The sequence below is a fragment of the Centropristis striata genome, chromosome 4 (genome assembly GCF_030273125.1).
Source record: "Centropristis striata isolate RG_2023a ecotype Rhode Island chromosome 4, C.striata_1.0, whole genome shotgun sequence".
NCBI lineage: Eukaryota > Metazoa > Chordata > Actinopteri > Perciformes > Serranidae > Centropristis > Centropristis striata.
This window is the reverse complement of record NC_081520.1, coordinates 8,081,942-8,099,818: the sequence shown is the minus strand read 5'-3', so window position 1 is coordinate 8,099,818 and position 17,877 is coordinate 8,081,942. Positions and strand designations below refer to the sequence as shown.

The following is a 17,877-nucleotide window of genomic DNA, read 5'->3' as shown; positions in this document are numbered from 1 at the left end:
AACCACGTTAAGCAAATGTGCAGAAATAATGAAATGATGTTTAAGATTAAGTAGATGAAAGAATTACACAAATCCTGCCAATCTGCAGTAATATGTGAATGAATATGAGTTATTCATGTTATCCACATCTGAATTAATACAGAGTTGTGACTGGCTGCATTCACTTGATGTGATCATATAATGTGCTTAACCAAATTATTTTTTATTATGTTTCTATTAGTGTTGTACTAATGACCTGTTAAAAACAGGCCTTATTATTATTATACCTGCCTTATTATTATTATTATTATAATTATTATTATTATATATCATATTATTTTATTTATTATTTTATTTTTAATTATTTTATTTATTTTTATTTTATCATATTATTATATTTATTATTACATATTATATTTTATATTATATACTGTACTAATATTATATACTGTCTAGTCACTATAACATTGTTGCCATCATATCATATGTTACCTTCATCTTGCCAACCTACCAACTTATCTTCTTTTTTTTTTAACTTCTTAAGTGTCCTTGTTCCATTCTGTGTTTTTTTCTATTGTTGTTTTTATTTATTCTACCTCAGTATTTTATTCTATTGTATTTTATTGTACTTGAATATTGGACTGCTGTGACTAACTAACATCAAAAAGCATTGTGCCTTTTTCTTCTGTTTCTATGCTAGCTCTTTACTACACATGTGAGGCACAACCACGGGTTAACTTTTGTTAAATTGATCGACAGCCACCCTTCAAAAGGACAAGTCTTATGCATGAGCCTCAGTGCAGACATCAGAGCAGAGACTCTTTATGGAGACGATGTTGGACAGTGACTGAAAACCCTCATCACTTTCTCTATGTCTTTTATCACCGAAATGAACTAAAGCTGAGTCCAGATTCACTGCGTGTCATTAAAATCTGAGTTCAAAGTAAGCAAAGTAATGGTATCAAGGTAACAAACATTATTACACTGCATAAAAGGTGTGTCTAAAAACAAGGTAAAAACACTCAATCTGAGGGAAATGATCTTGCTGCATGGACAGATAATTTCACTTGACCAGATTTCTTAAATTAAAATTGTTAAATCTAAAAATAAGATTTGAACACTTAAAATAAGAAATTAACTCTTAAAACAAGATACATTATCTAACACTTCTAAATCTAAAGTTTTTTTTATCTTGGTAAGAAACAAATAATTGTCAGTGCTCTCTGCTCAGGCCAGTTCATCGCTGCTTGCAGCTTTAATTTATCTTGTTTTAAGAGGTAATTTCTTATTTTAAGTGCACAACATGCTTATTTCTAGAATTAATAATCTTCATTCAAGAAATCTTGTCAAGTGAAATTATCTGTCCATGCAGCAAGATCATTTCCCTCAGATTTAGTGTTTTTATCTTGTTTTTAGACACCATTTTTTTTGCAGTGCAGTGTCTCATAACCAATAATGAGGCACTGCCATTATTTATGGTAAGGAGTTCCAATTAACTGTGGTCTTTTCCCTAACTATATTAGGGTGTTTTTACCTTACCTTGCATGGCAGCTGGATTCTTACATATCACAAGATCACAAGAATTACAGGATCACATGACCATAAATCCATCCTGTCAGGCACCAAGAGATGCTTTTGGCTGTTCAGCGTCCTGTGAGGCAACACACAGAGTGGTGCCTCTTCTTTTAAAACAAATATGGCAATTCCTGAAGAGGTTAACTTGGATGCTGCAAGACCATCAATTTTTTAGAACTAGACACTATTTCTTCATTTAAAGAGCGGAGAACAGCACTGGAGGCTTTTGTTCTTCTCCCGACTGGTCTCAGCACCAGTGGTTCATCCAAACAGCTGCCAGGTATTTTTTGAAAGTGCCTTTTTTCAAACAGTTTCCAATGACTGCTTCTCAGACAGTTCTGTGTAATAAACCATCTGGTGGTGATAGGTTATTTTATTCTGACATGCTTCCTAAAAAACAGTTCTGTTTTATGGTGTGGCAAAGTTGGAGTAAGGTCTGGTTAGGTTTGGTTAAGAACTCTGTTGGTGGTGTCCACAGTACTAAAAGGTTACATTTGTAGAGAACAACTAGAATCTGGATGTCCATAGACCTCACTGTCAAGAGTTTTTAATGGAGCCATTTCTGCAGTAAAGCTGCTGTCGGCTGCTGCTTCATTTTCCATCAGGCAGGTGCATTCCCATTAAGAACAGACAGCAGCGTAACTTCACTGATTATTTCAGAAACTAAACATTTAATTCTTCTTTTCAAGTTTATAACTACTTTTATTTTTGCTAATTGAATGTCCCACGACATTTGCTGCAGTGACTTACTCTTTCATTATTAAACCACACACATCAATAAAATGCGTCATTTAAACAAGCAACACAGCCTAGGGGTACGTTCCCGCAGATTCAGATGATCAGCACTTGTTCTCACAGTAAAACAGTGTATCACTGCATTTGTCCTTTGCAGTCAAAATGAGTTGTTGATGGGACAAATCTGCCATTTAAATATCAATGCACCTGGTGTAGGCACACCCGACTTTTAAGGGGAAAGGGAGATGACGCTCTCATTGATGTAATTCATGTTATGCCCAAAACACACCTATAATTAATGAGGAGGCTAAATACAACCGCTTTGCCCATTGCACCGAACTTTGTGTCCAGATTGTGCGTTATTAAACAGTGAGTTGGATACGCCCTGAATGCACTTTAGACCATGTGTTAAAGATGGAACTCCCCAACACCTGGAAACAAGCTGATGGGTAAAAATGTAAAAAAAAGTTTCACTTCAGTGCTCCACACGGCTCTCCCACAGTTCATCTCAAAACAGTCCTAAGTCTTGAGAGTAAGCTTGCAGAAATGATCAAAATAACTGTTCTGGTGCAGAAAGTGACCACTGACAATTCAGTTGAATGACACTGAATCATAGGGTCAGGGAGGATGAGTGAGCCTCTTCATTTGACAGTCATTCATATACAGTACATGTGGTTTTCCTTTCTAGAAGTGAGGATGGTTTTCTATTAACTCCCCTTGTTAATAAAAGCTAAAAAAAAATAAAGGCTAGAGAAAAACACTTCGCACTGCAAAGCTGACGCATACCAATACCTGGGCAGTGCCTGGGCATGCCTAAGCTGCCTGTGTTTACGGGTGACGAAAGCCTAAAAGGAAAGGAAGGAACACTGACAGCAAGAAAGGACACTGACTGACTGACTGAGTAGGAAAGAAATGCTTTCATGAACTTCATGATGGTAAATCACACACGAAACAGCCAGACTCCTCTGCCAAAAATCTTCCTCTGACACCGATTACTAGTTTCACATTTCTCTTTCATAAACACACGGAAACAAACTCCTGAGTAAACAGTAAAGCACACAGACTGGATCAGAGTCCACACCAACAGGCACGTGGGCTCCAATATACGCCTCCACCTAACAGGCAAATAAAAATTGTCTTAAAGCTCACCACTGCCAACAATATACACAGGATGCAAACGGCTAAACAAACAGGACACACACACACACACACACACACACACACACACACACACACACACACACACACACACACACACACACTAACTGTAACTACCTAAAACAGGAGTGTTCTAATTTTCCAGCAGCACTGCTGACACATAAGGAAATGAAGGAAACACCACTCCTAACTCTTCTATCACAGGCTGAAAGCTGGCAGACAGATACAGCAGATGTTTGGTTTTGTACATACCATGTGTTTGACAGTATCTAGTGAACATTAGAACCCCTGCTCTCATAATCCAGGCACTGTTAGAGAGTAATCCGTGAGCGCAGCAGGCTGCTGGGAAACACACTGACAGAGAGCCAACAAATCTTCCCAGCATTGTTATCACACTCCCTGTTTTTCTCCTCCCTCCTACTTACATTTCCCTCCCCCCCCTCTCTCTCTTTCTTGCTCTCTCACTCAGCCAGGCTGTCTTTCTGACATGCCAACATTGCGCATCAGCGATCAGCAGCGACCAACCGTGGGACATTTAAACTCGTTTTGGGAAAATCAGGGCCATTACAGTTTCATTTTTATTAACTTTGTATAGTTGCTGTGAAGTTTGTTTTATGAGCTGGTCTCTCAATAATTATAGGAATTGATAGTGCTTTTTATGTTTTACATACTGGAATGCAAAACAACCTTATAATGAATAGTTTCTGGCTTCTCATTATTCCTGTTAAAAGCTTCAAAACAGCTGCTGTAGTTCCACTCTTTACATGTCCAGAATGTTTTTCAGTGCACATTTCTAATCAGTGCTGCACCCCACCCTACCTCACAAGAAATCCTCCACTTCCTGTGCATGCCTTCTTCCCCCACTGTACCATTCCCTCCACTGTCCAAAGTCAGGCCATATAAGACTAGGATGGTAATGAGAGAGTGGGGAGGGAGAGTGGGGATGTATAGTTGACAGGAAACAGAGAATTGAAGCCAAAACTGGAGACATGCAGCAGCAGGAAATACACATGGTCTTAAGAACTTTGAGTTCACCTGTTGATTGTAATAGTATTTTTGAGTACCCAGACAGTGACTGTAGTTATACTGTACAGGCTAATGATGATAAGCTCACAGGCCAAGCTGAACTGAACCACAATGTGTTCATGTAAACTTTAAGTACACCAGAAGAGTCAGATGCCACAGCCTTTATAGGCTCTGCTGCAAACGTTCACTTGAATTTATCTGTTTAAGATAATAAAGCTCTACATGGTTCAGTTTATGGTAACAGTGTAGTTAAATGTAGGCATGGGCACGAATATAAATGCACCCAGAACGTGCCAGTGATTAATTGTGACACAGGTCAATTAGTCAGAACTAAAGTTGACTGGTCAGGAAGTACGTAATGTGCACAGTGATTTTGAAGATACAGGTTGTGCTCTCCCTAGTGGCTAAGCAAAAAAACCCCGAATCTGAACTAAAAATGAACTCCTTGATGTCTGTTTTATGTTGTGTCAAAGTTTTAGATTTCAATTTTGCTTTATTTCAGAGAAATAACTATATAAAAAAATTCAGTAACTACATTTTTTGGCCTAAAACAGTGATTTAAGTTTGTAAAACTTGGAAATATATTTTTTTGACATTTAGGGCTATAATGTAAGTTAGCACAACAAAGGAAGCCAGTTTTATGCTCAAAAACAAGTTGGTGAGTTGTTGTTACTTATATCTTTAAGTTGGGGTTCACAACAAGGGACAATAGTTCTGCTAACTCTTATTTCTTTGATGTGAAATGCGGGAAAGCGGTGAAATTCATTAGCGTAAGCTAGCGGCTAACTGACGCTAACGCCGCTGCTTGTTACAGCTACAAGAGTAGCCATTAGCGTATCAATGCTAGCTCAAAATTGTGGTCACAACATTAGCTGACATTTCATAGCGGCGTACTGGCGTTACAATCGTGCCAATTCAGCACATTGCAGAAGTTAGCAGAAGTAAGGATTAAAAGTTATTACAGTGTAAAATTATAAATTAGTACAACTTACAGTTGAGTTGACAAAAATCTGAATTCAGAGTTGAGCAAACTCAAAAACAAAACTTAAAATATTTAGTTTATTGTCCAACTTCAAATTTTATTGAAGTCTGTTGCCTTGAAATTTTGAGTTCACCCAACTTTTCTTTTTTTGCAGTGTACAAAATCCAACTCAAAACCTAAGCAGACCGCGGTAATTGCACACGGTCACACTTTGGATATATATTAATTTAAACATAAGACCAAAACAGACCTTGTATTTCTTCATGTGTTGAATAGTGAAGACAAGACTAATACAAACTATGGGGCATCACACCACAGAGGCTCAGTTCTCGACCCGGGTTCTAATCCGGCTCGGAGTCCTCTCTCTGTCTCCCCCTTCACTCTCAGTATCGGTACTATCAACAAAAGCTACAAAATGCCCAAAAAACATCTTAAAAAAGAATAATAGAAACGATAAGTGAATTTGATAGGGAAATTATTATCTAGATATTGATTAAGTAAAAAAAAGTAAGATAAAATTATATTACGACTAAAATATTATAAATAAAATATGACTTTATAATATTAAGTCTAAAATATGCTAATCTTTGAATAGAGCTGTTAAACACTTTTAAATACACTTGTAACAAAATCAATTTGAAAATGTTTATTCACTGAAAACAAAATATAAAAGCTGAAATAAGACGACAACATTGTATCTACTGCACTATGTTTGTGCATTACTATTAGAACCTTTAATGCACAAGCAGAGTGCAGTAACTACATTTTTGGGGTCAAATAAAAAAAATTGTCATGATTTTTTAGCATAAAAATTACATCTTCAATAAATAAGTGTACATATCTATCATCTATCATCATATCATAAGTGTACTTATCTACCTACAACCCATTTTGCTGGCAACAACATTTTCAAACTTTAAAACAGTTTTCATCAGTTTTATCCTTTCCGTAGTTACTGCAGTTTGGCTTTGTAATGCAGTATAAACGTCAATGATAGCAATCATCAGTCAAGTCAAGTCAAGTCAGTCAAATCAAGTCTCCAAATGTTTTGTCAGTAGAATCACTGCACGTTTACGCTAAGGCTGCCCCCTGCAGACTGAACATGATTCAAATCAGTTGTCAAAGCATGCAGACTTCTTCCTGCTGCGTCATCATACACAAAGCAAAGCAGGATGACAACATGGAAGGCTATAGAATTTGAACTAGCCCGCTCTTCTTTCTTCTTTTACTTGCAATTAAGATCAGCGTTAAAGGCTAGTAGAACTCCTTGGGCGCAACCCCCTCACACCACATCTATTTCATAAAACTTTGCACAGCACAAGAGGTACAAAAGGCCTAGTCTCCAAACTTTATGGGTTTATATTACGACGGGCATATAAACCTCTGGCATTGGATAGTATGTGGAGAACCGATGTTCCCGACTTGGACACAGTGTTGGATTGGGACAAAGTCTGGTTTAACATACCGTATTTCCTCAATTTAAAGCCGGGCCCCTATTAATGACCGGCCTCATTTAGTAACCGGGTGTAAAAACTATTTTTAGTAAATAAAAGCCGGCCTCTTTTATAAGCCGGGTGTCTTACCGGTGTTATGTCAAAGTCTGTTCCCCCGTCGATATGTGTCCCCCTTACCTTAACCTGCACCAACCTGACCCCTGACCCCAACCAGTCCTCCTTTAAGTTGTTAACATGAGCCCAAGTTTACCTTAACCCCAAAGAGTTCTCTCTACAAGGCCTAACCTTAAACTTAAATCCTAACTCCAACCGTGGAGGTGATGCTACGGAGAACACCATTCAGGAAACATCATTTGACGGGTAACAGATTTCAACACAACACCTGTATTTTCAAGTTTGGCCACACGAGTTAGTACTGTAGGTAAATATGGTTGTTTCTCCCGCTGTCCTAGTCATTCTCTGTAAAGTCGAGCCGTTTTCACACGTTCTTCTGGGCTTTTTTAGTAGTTTAGACATTTTAAATCCTGCTTAAAATGAACATTCAGCGTGCTGTTCATTGTTTGTTTACATCCGAGTACTTCCAATATGGCTGACATCCGGGTAACTGGCTACAATGCGCTGTGTAAAACACTCTAAAAAGTGCTGGTCAGAGCTGCTCTGATTTTCCTTTTTTAATAAAAGCCTCCTTCAAATAATAGCCTGCCCCTATTATTAGCCGGGTCCCAAACTGATTTTTTATTAATAGAAGCCCCGGCTACTATTTGAGAAAATATGGTACTTCTGTCTTCCAGAAACCCTGATCACCATTAAATACATTATAACTTTATTAACAGAACATATCTGACACAGAGGAAGCTCTGTTTGATGAAAATGATAGATGACTCCCCCTGCTGTCTGTGTACTGCGAAGGCCGTAGGTACCTATTTTCATATGTTCTGGGAGTGCTCTCCAGTGGCTAGGTTTTGGGTGTTAGTTGCGTCTAACCTCTCAGAGATGTTTGAGACTAATGTTTCTTGTTCACCCATTACTCATTTTGAATGATCAGTCCAAGTTAGGCTTGACACTGGTTAGAAAACAAGCGTTACTAGCCACAATAGAGATGTGGCAGTCACTTTCAGTGAGCCTAAAAAAATCTTGTGTCATTTTTTATCTCTTTCTTTTCTCTCTTGTTTAAATTTAGTTTGTACCTTTTGTAATACATGTTCGTTATTCAACATATTGTTTGGAAGTGGCTCTGACAGATTGTATTGCCTTAACTGTCATTGAATACTTGACATTGTACATTGCTGGATGTTCAATAAAAGGAAAAATTTGATCACAAAAAATGAATGTTTTTGTTAAATGTTAAATGATATGACTTGATTTGCTCTAAGTCACTTCTGGAAAGGCCACCACTCTATAAAACAGAGAAAAAAGTTTTGACTAAATCAGTCTCATAAAATTACTAAATTATCAATTCGGAACTCTGATTAATAATTACCATATCAATATTTAGTAAAAGGTTGAAGGAATTTGGAGGTCCAGAGAGGGGAAAGGCCAAGCCTGTGTGGCAACAAGCACTGTTCTTCGAAAGTCCAAGGATACGTTTTTTGCTGTCGAAAAGCAAGAAACTGGTTCAATATTAGGCTCAGAAACCAGCCCTGAAACTGTCTTGGTTGAAACGGGGAAGGAGAGAAAAAAAGGTGGACAAGAGGGAACAACGATATAAAAATGTTTTTTTATAACTTGGAGTACCCTGTTGTGCCAGAGGTTGTTCAGCCTGGTTGAGGCTGAGCTCCTCTCATAAAGGTGTGAAACTGTGAGGGATCCTAGGAAACAGAGTTTGGTGACTGTCTCCACCAAAAAAGGAGATTGTAGCTGCCACATGAACCCATTTAAGCCGGGAGAGCATTATCGCATTTCTACCATTAAAACCGGGATCGCTGTTACGTTATTCTACCATTAAAGCCGGGAAAGCGGATACATGGTTTTGTAGGTTTTTTTCACCTATTTTCGGTCTCTTGGCCAATGAAGTGCATCAGAATACATGTGGTAGTGTCACAATGCAGCACGTGGTTTTTTAAAAACTTTATTAAAGGTTTGGACAAATAAACTCAACTTCTCATGAAAGCCACATATATAAGCTATCAAATACTTTGAATTTCATTTCTTTCTGCTTAAGAGGCTGAAAAATCTGTTATTTAGTAGGCGTTGACACTTTGTTGAATTTCCAGAAAAACTCACATCGCCTTAGTGGGTTAAAAGGCTGACAAATGTAAAATCATGGTGCATTTTCCATTAAAATCAGTCCAAAAGCCACAAATTAATAAAATCCATCTGGGGTAGACTTGTGGTTCCAACAATGACAAATAAAATGTTCTATTGAACAGCACAAAGAAGGTAATGAATGAGTATGAGCACCATAGAAGGAGAGAGAGATTCTCTATTGGTTGATCAACTGATTGTTTCAGCTCTGCTAAGTCTATCTATAAACACATGCATGTATTGAAATTAAGAGCTTGCAGTAGCTGACAGGAGGAGTCTTATTGCATGCATTATGCAGAACAGCCTCCAGCAGGCAACTCTCTTTATCTCTGCTTCTTCATGTATTTTATTGAACTGTCAAAGTCATGTTGATATTGTGGGAACATGTCTGATCCAAGCTCTGCCCCTTAGGGGCATTGCTCACCTCTTCCACAGCAATACATGACAGGAACACACATGCAACATGTCAAACCAGGGACATATTTATACTGATGAACTATATGAAAAGATATACAATAACAAACTGACTCTTTGAGATTTGAGATATCACAATGTACAAAAGAGATTGTAGACAGATGCTACAAAATACTGTAACACTTTTGCTGTTCGTGTCCCCTGGAGGCTACAAAGTCCATCACACCTTACAAATAGAAAGCAGCCAGTATGATTCATCTGCTTTTCATGTGGTCAAATATTTCAGAAACTCCCTCCACCAACACCTTTCCAACATCACTTTGAGGGGGTGTAGGTGTGGGGGTGTAGCTTGGTGACACAACTATTTATTTTACTTTTTCACATGAACAACCAAGTGCAATACTATAAATGTTTCTATGACAGCCAGCTTTTTTAATCTGCCTTCCAATCTATTATGGTTAATTCTATTTTCCACTAGATCTTAACAATCAGTTGGACAAATCAATTAATAATCAACAACTATTTTGATAGAAAATTAACTAGTAATTTTTAGAGCAGAAAAAAAAACATTCGCTGCTTCCACCTCCACCTCCACCTTCGCCTCCAGTTAGATACAGGATGAATCTAACTGTTGGGGGAGTTAAAGATCAGCAGGAGCCCCTTACTTACTACCACCAATAGCCGTGTTTCCACTAGGGGAAAAAGTGTCCACTGGGAAAGTCTCAGGCCACACCCTCTGTAAAGTCCGCTCACTCTGCGTGTCTCCACTACAAGTTAGCCCCCAGAGGGATTTAGAGACTCCGGAGGTGACGTTTGGTTTTCGCCCTAGCTAACTGTACACAACATCAGCAGCTGTAAGCAGCATGGCTAATTATGCACAGAGTCTCCGCTGATCATTAACATAGTGAATGTGAATTAACCAGCATCGCTAACTGTGCACAGAGTGTCTGGTGCTTGTTGTAAACAAACAGAGATCGCTAAGTGAACACCTCCTGCAGCAGCAGCACATACACACTGTACTGCTACAGAGCTAACTGTAGCTAACTGCTGCTAACGGCACGTAACGCAGTGAAAAGGAGTTGCTGGATTTGTCTCCAGTCGCTTTCTTGAAAAATAGTAGCTAAGGGGGTCTGAAAAGTCACTAAATATAGCAACAAAGTCGCTAAATTGGGAACACTGCTTCGCCGGCTTTTACAAATGTCGGGTAGAGTACTACGTCACATCCTGTTTAGAGATCTATCCAATCAGCAACCAGGCTTTTTTCAGGGGAGAACAAAAACCCTGCTCTTCGACAGGGCCAAAAAAGTCCTGACAAAAGTCCGCTCCGGACTGCTCGTATTCAAATTAGGGGCATTTCAGCGAGTGAGACCCGCCTCATTCCGGGTATTGGGCGGTAGTGGAAACAGCACTAATGAGATGCCCTCGGGGAAGTCCCTCCAGTGAGCTGCTCAGTGACCACTGGTCAGACTGGTTGTACTGTGTATGATTGAAGTGTTCCTGAAACTGCTCTCAGTGAAACTTCCATGGACGAGTAAAGGTTAAAAGAAGCATTGAAACTTTGCATGAATGAGATGAAACTCTTACATTTGGCTCCTTCTTGTGGAAAAGTAAACTTTTTGGCCTGATGGTGGTGTTAGTGGAAAGGTCATGGGATCAAACAAATTAGAAATATCCTGATATGTGAGGATTGACATCATTACATTCTAGCACAAGTAGTACAAACATGTAGAATGCATGTGATAGTTATAAACTGATACTCAGTCACACATTTATAGATGCTGACAAATAAAGCATACACAGACGTGGTCAGAAACAGAAACTGACAGCAACCGGTGTTACCTATTATAAACTTATTTTGCTCAGTGACCAAACATTCCTGCAGAGTGACTCATAGTGTGAAGCGAGCCACAGTTCACAGAATGACTACTGTTGCTGGTCAGGACACAGAGGGCTGCCAGGGACTAGGACACACTTCAATGGCTCCAACCTGAACCTGGGAAACTAAAACCACTGAAACATAAACTGTTGTTCCTTTTACCAGTGCCTCTGATGACACACAACTAAGTACAACCATTTAAGAGAGGTTGTATTATAGTCTTAGATATTTCAAACCAGCTTTATTAATAAGGGGACTGCATTTTTTTTTGGTTAGTTCTGTGGTGGGAAGGACCAAATACTGTGTCTACACAGGAGGCGTTTCTGATCCTCCACTCATTCAGTCTCACTTTTTTTTATCATTTCACAAACAGACCCCAACACACTTGAGTTAAGAAGAAAAAAAAAACTTCAATTGATGCTCAGGGACTTGCTTAAGCACATGTAACAGAAGTAAATCACAAGCCATTATAATTATTAATTAAGACAGTGCATGTGAAGAAATAACAACTTAGAAGCCTATTATACGTGTTGTAAAACAACATAAATCCCACTCAACCAGTAATGCATCAAAACAATAACTATGGCAGACACATGCCTTTGCTGCACCTACGAAGCCTCGTCAACAGACTGATTTAGGTTTGCTGGTGACAACAGAACAGAGCAAATGGTTTGAAATGATTCACCTCTTTAAACAGTAACTACATTTTTAGTGTAGAGGGACAATATTCTCTCCTCTCTGTGACTAAAGATTTTAATTCCTCTTAGGGGAAAAAGCATGAATCCAAAGAAACAGTGCACCATATAATATAGACTTGTTGTCCTACCTCAGCGTCCTACATGTGATCCTGTGAGACTGATAAAAGCCTAGCTGCTCCCATGCAGTGTCTCTCTGCTGCTCTGCGTCTCTCAGCCCACCTGTCGCTTCCTCCTCAACACAGTGTCAGGAAAAAAGTGAGTCACCCTGAGGCACAGCTCTAACCCTGCCTCCACTGTGTTCACTATTGTTTACAAGTCACTTTCAAGTCTGCTGAGCTGTGTGTAAGTGTGTGCCTGTGTGTAGATCAACCAACATGTGTATGTGCTTGTTCCTGTGTGTGTGTGTGTGTGTGTGTGTGTGCGGTTGGTATGTGTAGAGGCTGGTTTGGGTGTGTATAAATAGCACACTGGGGAGGGACAGAGGCTTGCAGAGCAGCTGACTCAACACATTCTAGTTTGGGTGAGTGCTCATCACAAAGAGCAGTATGGCTGCTGCTATTCAAAACACTGCAGGACTCTGTCCAACCAACACACTGCTGCACATAGCTGCCAGACCTCACTCGTACTGTCAACATAACAGTAAAGAATTTAAGATCCACTGAAATTCAAGTTATCGAAGGCTCTCCTGCATACTTTTTCAGAAACTATGCATTCACATTGTTGGGAAATTGACTTAAAAGTACAAAATAACATTATTATTAAAATCTTTTTATTGGTTTTCGAGTTCTTTATCTGTTACACACACATAGCTCGGTTGATATGTACAACATCACACTACAAACAAACAAATCAGCAAATAAATAAATAAATACATGAATAAATAAATATATTAATTAATTTAGAAAAAATAAAAAGTAATAAATAAAATAATTTGGGTGGGTGGGGGGGTCATTGTATTCTTCACAGTGGGGAATCCATGTTCAAAGTACTTTAACAAAGGTTGCCAAACCTGAAAGTAGGTCTGGGTGGAGCTTCAAGTTGTTGACTATTTTATCTGCTCCAGTTTCAGATGCCTATAGCCTCCTCCATCCATCGCTTATGCATTGGTAGGGCTGTGACTTTCCAATTGTGGAGAATAAGGTGCCTAGCTAATAGTGTGGAACAGGTTATGGCCTCATGCTACCAAATACCGCTACAGAAGAATCAGGGCAAATTTCCTTATCACATATATACGTTAAAGTTTCAAAAATGGTCGTCTGGGACAAGACTAACTTAGGACAAGACCAGTACATGTGACCAAGGGTGTACTGGTGACACCAAGTCCAGGATAAATCTTAATGAGCCGACTTTAAGAAGGGTCGAGTCTTTGCAGGGGCGGACTTACCATTAGGCAAACACAGGGAATTGCCTGGGGCCCCAAGATTTCCAGGGCCCCCAAACATCTCATAAAAACTGATTAATAAAGATTTCTTCAATGTAACACAATTATTATTGTTTTAGTCTTAATTTGTGTTTAAAAATACATAAAAATGCTTAATCTATCATGATCGTTTTGACTGCTCTCATTCTCTTCTCATGCAGTGGACTATTCCATGTTACTGCACATGTGCAGGCTTGATTCAGGAGAACGGTACCAAAACAAAGTTGTTGGCGCGGTTTTGAGTTGAGAAAAATGAAGCGGAGTTATCCTAGTGGGGTCAGTGAAGTGCTGCTCCATCAGCACTTCACAAAAAGGTTTTGGGATAAACACAGGAATTGTCTGAAACAGGAACAGAAACCTTGGCATTATTGCCATTTTAACAACATTTATCCTACCAGCAAGCGACAGTGGGAGTGTGGACTACCATGCCATGCCTTGTTTGGCTTTCTCAGAAGCTGTCTTAAAGTTGTGTTTAAAGAGATCTGTGTATTTGCAAGCCACACTAACTCCCAGTTATGTAAAGGAGTCAATAATTACTTTGAATGGATATTTGTCAAATAACATTAGCCGAGCTTCGTCATTTATAAGAAAAAGAAGTGAAGTTACTTTTGTAGCCAGATATCTGTCCAAAGTTGGAAATTATCTCCAATGCTCGGGGTATTGATATGTTCAGTTCTGACAGAAAGAGAAGGAGATCATCTGCATATAACGAGAGCTTATGAGTCTGGCCACCCCTCTCTATTCCCACTAAGCCTGCAGTTCTTCTTAGGGAGATGGCTAAAGGTTCAATTGCAATATTAAACAATAATGTGACAATGTACAGCCTTGTCTTGTCCCCCTAAAAAGGGGAAAGTATTTAGATGTTATACTGTTCATACAGACTGATGCCTGTGGGGAACAATATAGCACCCCTATCCACCTAGAAAATATTTCAAATGGTCAGTGCTACAAGAACACTGTCAACTTGTACTCAGTACAGGTCAAACTACGTCTTAGTATGGAAAGTGTCAATTGAACTGATGCCAATCTTCAACTATCACCACTATGTTTAGCATTCTATCCTGGTCTGGAGTATAGATAGCATTCAAACCAGAAAAGCTGATTTCATCACTTGGACTACAGATGACATATCAGTGTTTAATACTTCAAGTGAAACCTCAAATGTGCTTTTGTTTGAACTGCAAGTTACACAAAAATTCTCACATGCAAACAATAAAGATTTTAAGACATATAAATATCTTTCCATACATCCATCCATTTTCACCATCTTATTCGGGGCCGGGTCGCGGGGGCAGCAGGCTAAGCTGGGCATTCCAGGCGTCCCTCTCCCCAGCTGCAACGTCCATCTCCTCCTGGGGGACCTCTGGGCTTTCTCAGGCCAGGCGAGAAATATAATCCCTCTAGCATGTTCTGGGTCTTCCCCGGGGCCTCCTAGCAGTCGGACGTGCCCAGAACACCTCTAACGGGAGGCACCCGGGAGGATCCTTACCAGATGCCCAAACCACCTCAGCTGGCTACTTTCAACGCGAAGGAGCAGCGGCTCTACTCCGAGCTCCCTCCAGATGTCTGAGCTCCTCCCCCTATCTCTAAGGCTGAGCCCAGCCACCCTACGGAGGAAACTCATTTTAACCACACTGCAAAAAAGCAAACTTGTATTTTTTGGCCTGAAACAGTGATTTAAGTTGGTAAAACTTAGAAATATCAATTATTGATATTTAGGGCAATAATGTAAGTTAGCACAACAAAGCAAGCCAGTTGTATGCTCAAAAACAAGTTGGTGAGTTGTTGTTACTTATATCTTTACGTTGGGGTTCAAAACAAGGGACAATAGTTCTGCTAACTCTTATTTCGTTGTTGTGAAATGCGGAAAGCCAACTTTCCGAGTTGCACTTGAAGTCTCATTGTGGCTGTGCTGCCTCCAGCTGGAGTCCACACAAAAATGACAAAAATCAGAATTCAGAGTTGAGCAAACTCAAAAGCAAAACTTAAAATATTTAGTTTAATTGTCCAACTTAATTTTATCAAAGTTTGTTGCCTTGAAATTTTGAGTTCACCCAACATTTCTTTTTTTGCAGTGCACTTGTATCCACGATCTTATTATTTTGGTCACTACGCAAGGCTAATGACCATAGGTGAGGGTTTGTAATGTAGATGGACCAGTAAATCGAGAGCTTTACCTTCTGGCTCAGCTCCTTCTTCACCGGTCACATTTATATAGCCTGAGAACACATAGGGAAAGTAGCCTTATCTAATGAGCTTTCCCTAGTCCTCTCTCGAAATATTCATCATCAGAGTATCTGTCCCTAACACCAGAAGCAGTCAGAATTTACCTGTTGTTATTGTTATTTGCATGCCTGTGTCTTTTGTTAGACAGAGAGGAGAGAAGCAGAGCAATGTGTATCCACGGCAACGTGTCAATAAAGTTATATATAACGTTATATAGATATAAAAAAGGACGTTTACCAGTTTACTGGTCTCATAACTTTGACCCTTTCACTGTATTTTCACTTAATGACAGTTTATTTGAACGTTTTTTTCATTAAATGTCTTGTTCAGCATTTGGTTGGGCTAATAGACACTCCAAGTAATCGCTGTTCAGTTTTCTGAGGTAAGTAACTTTCCAAGGTTTTTTTTTGCTAGCAAAAAAAACTAACATCCCAGTTAATGCTCCAGTTAATGCTAACATGAATTAGCAGCAGCTTCTCTCAGTCAGGTTGAGGTGTACAATAGAGAGGCTGTAGTCAGTGATCAGATCCCTCTCACTCCTCCACAGTCCAGATATGGTCTGCTCTGCGTATCGGAAACAAGATGGCGACGAGTGTAACGCTAAACTCAATGCTTCCAACGGGCCACAAACCAATGGGTGACGTCACGGTGACTACGTCCATTATTTATATACTGTCTATGATTTAACCTGTGCTGGACCTGTTCAGCTGTCACTCTGTCACTGTTATAGCTTCTCCAGTCTGCAAAGTACTTAATTCACTTCATTGATGAACCAGAGAATTATACAGCAACAATCGGCTACATTATAGTTTTTTTATCATATCTACACTTCCGACCATAATGGCACGCTGCCTCTTTCTCTTTTATAAAAGCGATCACTTCCTCTCCCTTTCTATCTCTCTCTCTCTCTCTCTCTCTCTCTCTCTCTCTCTCTCTCTCTCTCTCCCTCTCTCTCTCTCTCGGGTAGTCAGTTATGTTAAAGACAATTAACCACACATTAAAAAAGGCTCCAAACCTTTATTTTGATCAGTCTTTTATTTTTTATTTTTTAAAACAACTGAAAAAGCATTCTCAGTGATAAGCTTATTTTGATTTATATAGGCTATTTGTGTTATGTTATTTTTTATTTACATATTTTGCAGCTGAATATTTTCAACAGTGCAGGAAACCCTCTCTGCATAATATTTTGATTGCACTCTTTGAATATAAGTGGTGGTGATATTTCACATGTGGTTTTGACTTACAACTGAACATTTAGGCCACTTTGAAGTAAATACTGAGATATACACACATATTCTGCACCACCATTCAGCCTAAAAATACAGAGCCACATTGCCCAGCTCTAGTCAGTGTTGAAGGAAACTCACCACCACTGCCAAATGCCCTGAGGGAAATCAGACAACACTAAAAAACACAGTTCCAGCCCTGTTCCTAATTTGCATATTCCTTCAAAATACAAGACTCCAGACCTTGTGACCTATACGGTTATTCTGTCCTCTGCTTGATTCTGTGCAATGGCGCCACCTAGATGTCTCTATGTGGGTCTGTTGCACACAGGTATCAAGAAGCCATACACCAACAACAGAAGGAATTAATACGCTCAAGAAAACAATGACAAGTTTTTCATTTATTTTATTTTTTAATTAAATTTTGTTAATTAATTAATTAATGTTTCTATCAAGGTAATTTGGAATTTTCTTTTTCTTCATAGTTTTAATGACAACAACGTGCATGTAAAGTTAATACTTCACCTCCTGTCTGCAGGTAAGAGTTTTATACTGCAGGTGTTTATCCTTCGTGTCAGCTCACTCTGAGCAGTTTCAATAAATTTACCATAAACATCACAATACGGGCGCACTCCATATATAGGGGCGACTGGTTTGACTACGAAGAAGCGAATGGCGACTCACTTGACCGCAGCAACCAATCAGGAAGAGGATCAGTGTCCAATATGTACCTAACTTTTCTGCTAAAAGGTGCCATATAAATAGTTGTTTTTATTGTTATTATTACATGTTTTAGATGTTACACCTAATCAGCTCCTTCATTATTCAAACATGTAATGAGAGATATTATTCTGTTTTTTCAGT

General features: G+C 39.1%; 1 protein-coding gene across 2 annotated transcripts in view; it reads right to left on the bottom strand.

Moving 5' to 3' along the window:
• Positions 1-3,822, bottom strand: part of LOC131969827 (kinase suppressor of Ras 1-like) — a 38,573-nt gene extending 34,751 nt beyond the window's left edge. For both annotated transcript variants that reach the window (XM_059331047.1, XM_059331048.1), the window contains exon 1: positions 3,700-3,822. In XM_059331047.1, the coding sequence (XP_059187030.1) occupies positions 3,700-3,702 (3 nt within the window). In that variant the 5' untranslated portion in view covers positions 3,703-3,822. The remainder of the gene's footprint in view (positions 1-3,699) is intronic.
• Between the last annotated feature and the right edge of the window lie 14,055 nt (positions 3,823-17,877).